The 2,500-nt window shown below is 39.4% G+C and overlaps 1 protein-coding gene across 1 annotated transcript in view; it reads left to right on the top strand.

Moving 5' to 3' along the window:
- The window catches only part of LOC107598290 (transmembrane protein 131-like), a gene marked incomplete at its 5' end in the record, with an annotated part of 41,600 nt that overhangs the window by 18,281 nt on the left and 20,819 nt on the right, over positions 1-2,500 (top strand). The window contains 2 exons of the mRNA XM_016289585.1: positions 482-559; positions 1,429-1,576. Of these exons, the coding sequence (XP_016145071.1) occupies positions 482-559; positions 1,429-1,576 (226 nt within the window). The remainder of the gene's footprint in view (positions 1-481; positions 560-1,428; positions 1,577-2,500) is intronic.

Genomic DNA, 2,500 nt, shown 5'->3' with positions numbered 1-2,500 from the left:
CATCAAAGAACCCTGAAAAAATGTACTCAACTGTTTTAAATATTACGATTAATATTAATAATAATAATAAATGTTTTTTAAGCAGCAGATCAGCATATTATACTGATTTCTGAAGATCATGTGACACTGAAGACTGGAGTAATGATGCTGAAAATACAGCTGTGCATCACAGAAATAAATTACAGCTTAACAGAGATTCACATAGAAAGCAGTTGTTTTAAATAGTAAAAATATTTCACAATATTACTGCTTTTGCTGTATTTCTGATCAAATAAAGGCATGCTTGGTGAACAGAAGAGATTTTTTAAAAAACATTAAAAAAATAATAATTATTGTGTTTCATCATGTGTTGTTATAATATAATATTACATTGCTACAGATGAAAGCGTCTGCTTCATAAGTTAAATGAGATGTATTTTTCTGACTGTTTAATTTGGTCTGAAAAGATCATTTAAATGGTCTTTTTCTTTTGCTCCTGCAGGAAGATGCTTCTAATATAACACTTTTAGGTCTGCTGCTTGATTGCAGTTTACCAAAAATGTTCTCCAATCAGCCCCAGGTAAAGAATATTACATTTACTAACCCTCGAAATGGTCTGTAACTCATCCGTTACAAATATTAATCTCACTTTGCCCACTTGAATATTTACACGTGATCAGGCCGGTTCACACCAATTCACAATTTGAATGCATCTGTTTAGAGGGACACAAATGTTTGCGTGCTGTAATTGCACATTTTTATTTTTAATTTTTTTAATGGGGTTGTGTTCTCATTTCTGCGGAGAAAACTGGCCAAGCTGTAAGATTTACACTTTTGGTATTTAGAGAGTAATAAAAGCTTTGGCCCAAGCCTGACATCCTCTGTCGTTGTTGCTGTTGCTGTTGTGTTATGTGGAAAAAAAACAACAACTTTTTTCCATTTACTGTTTAGCATAACCGTATTGTTCTCAGAAACAACTTCTGAAGTAGGGCGATATCTTGTTTTTTGTGCCATATGAAGAAATACAGGAATTTTTACCAGATAACTTGAATAGCTTTATTTAGAACGAATTAATCCTTTTAGAGGGTGCCTAGAAAATTACAAATCATTTTTAAAAAGCTTTATTATTGTATAGGAAAAGCTAGTCCTTGTTGGAAAGGCCTGGGACTCTACGCAGCTAATAATTCAGTATGGAGTTGATCGGGCTGTTAGCAGCTTTACACTCACAGACATCTGATTCTTTTAAAGTGAAACTCGCATACAATCATGTAGTGAGGTGACCGCTTCAGTTGCTTTGATTGAGCAGTTTTCTGCTGGTTGTCTGTCGAGACCGGGCACGTCTTGTTTAGTTGGAACGCTTTGCATTCCTGTGATTTGTGTTGACGGGTGTTTAGTGAGTTGATGAAATATGTTTGTGCAGTCTTTACGCGTCGCTCTCTTTCCTCTCAGGGTTGGTGTTTAGTATCTGAGGAGGGCAGGTTTGCACTTCGGATCAGTCTTTCTGAAAGAGGGGACAGACACCTGGACAAACTCAAGCCGTACGTGCTGGAGAACATTGTGGTGCTTCTAGTCCTCCCACCACCAGAAGATGCTGCCGGTTTGTCCCTTTCTGCTTTTATCCATACTTTAAAGTGATTTAGATTATAAACCTGTATTTGATTTCTGCCGCAGATGCTAGAAGTGCTCGACATGATTTTTGACTCAAATCCTCCTAGTGATATTTGTGTGAATTTTTGTACGTGTTTTGCTGGCTTTATTTATTTTTACCTTTGGTTTAGTTTTCTCTGTGATCTTTGAAGGCGTCAGCATTTGTTTATTTTTTTTATATGATACTCACTCACTCACTCACTCACTCACTCACTCACTCACTCACTCACTCACTCACTCACTCACTCACTCTCTCACACACACACACACACTCACTCACTCACTCACTCACACACAAACATACATACGCGCACACATATACCCACACACTCTCACACTCACACACTCAACTCACTCACTCACACACACAAACATACTTGTGCGCACACATGTACACACCCTCACACTCACTCACTCACTCACTCACACTCACACACACACACACACTCACTCGCGCACACACACACATACACTCACTCACTCACACTCATTCACTCACTCACTCACTCACACACACACACGCAAACAAACATACTTGTGCGCACACATACACACTCACTCACTCACTCACTCACTCACACACACACAAACATACTTGTGCGCACACATATACACACACACACACACTCACTCGCACACACACACACACACATATACACTCACACACACACTCACTCACTCACACACACACACACACACACACACACACTCACTCACACACACTCACACACACTCACTCACTCACACACACACACACACACACACTCACTCACTCACACACTCACACACACACACACACTCACTCACACACACACACACACACACACTCACTCACACACACACACACACACACACACACTCACACACACACCGA

This window comes from Sinocyclocheilus grahami, unplaced genomic scaffold (assembly GCF_001515645.1).
Source record: "Sinocyclocheilus grahami isolate Dianchi unplaced genomic scaffold, SAMN03320097.WGS_v1.1 scaffold249.1, whole genome shotgun sequence".
NCBI lineage: Eukaryota > Metazoa > Chordata > Actinopteri > Cypriniformes > Cyprinidae > Sinocyclocheilus > Sinocyclocheilus grahami.
The sequence above is the reverse complement of the archived record's forward strand: the minus strand, read 5'-3'. Positions and strand labels throughout refer to the sequence as shown.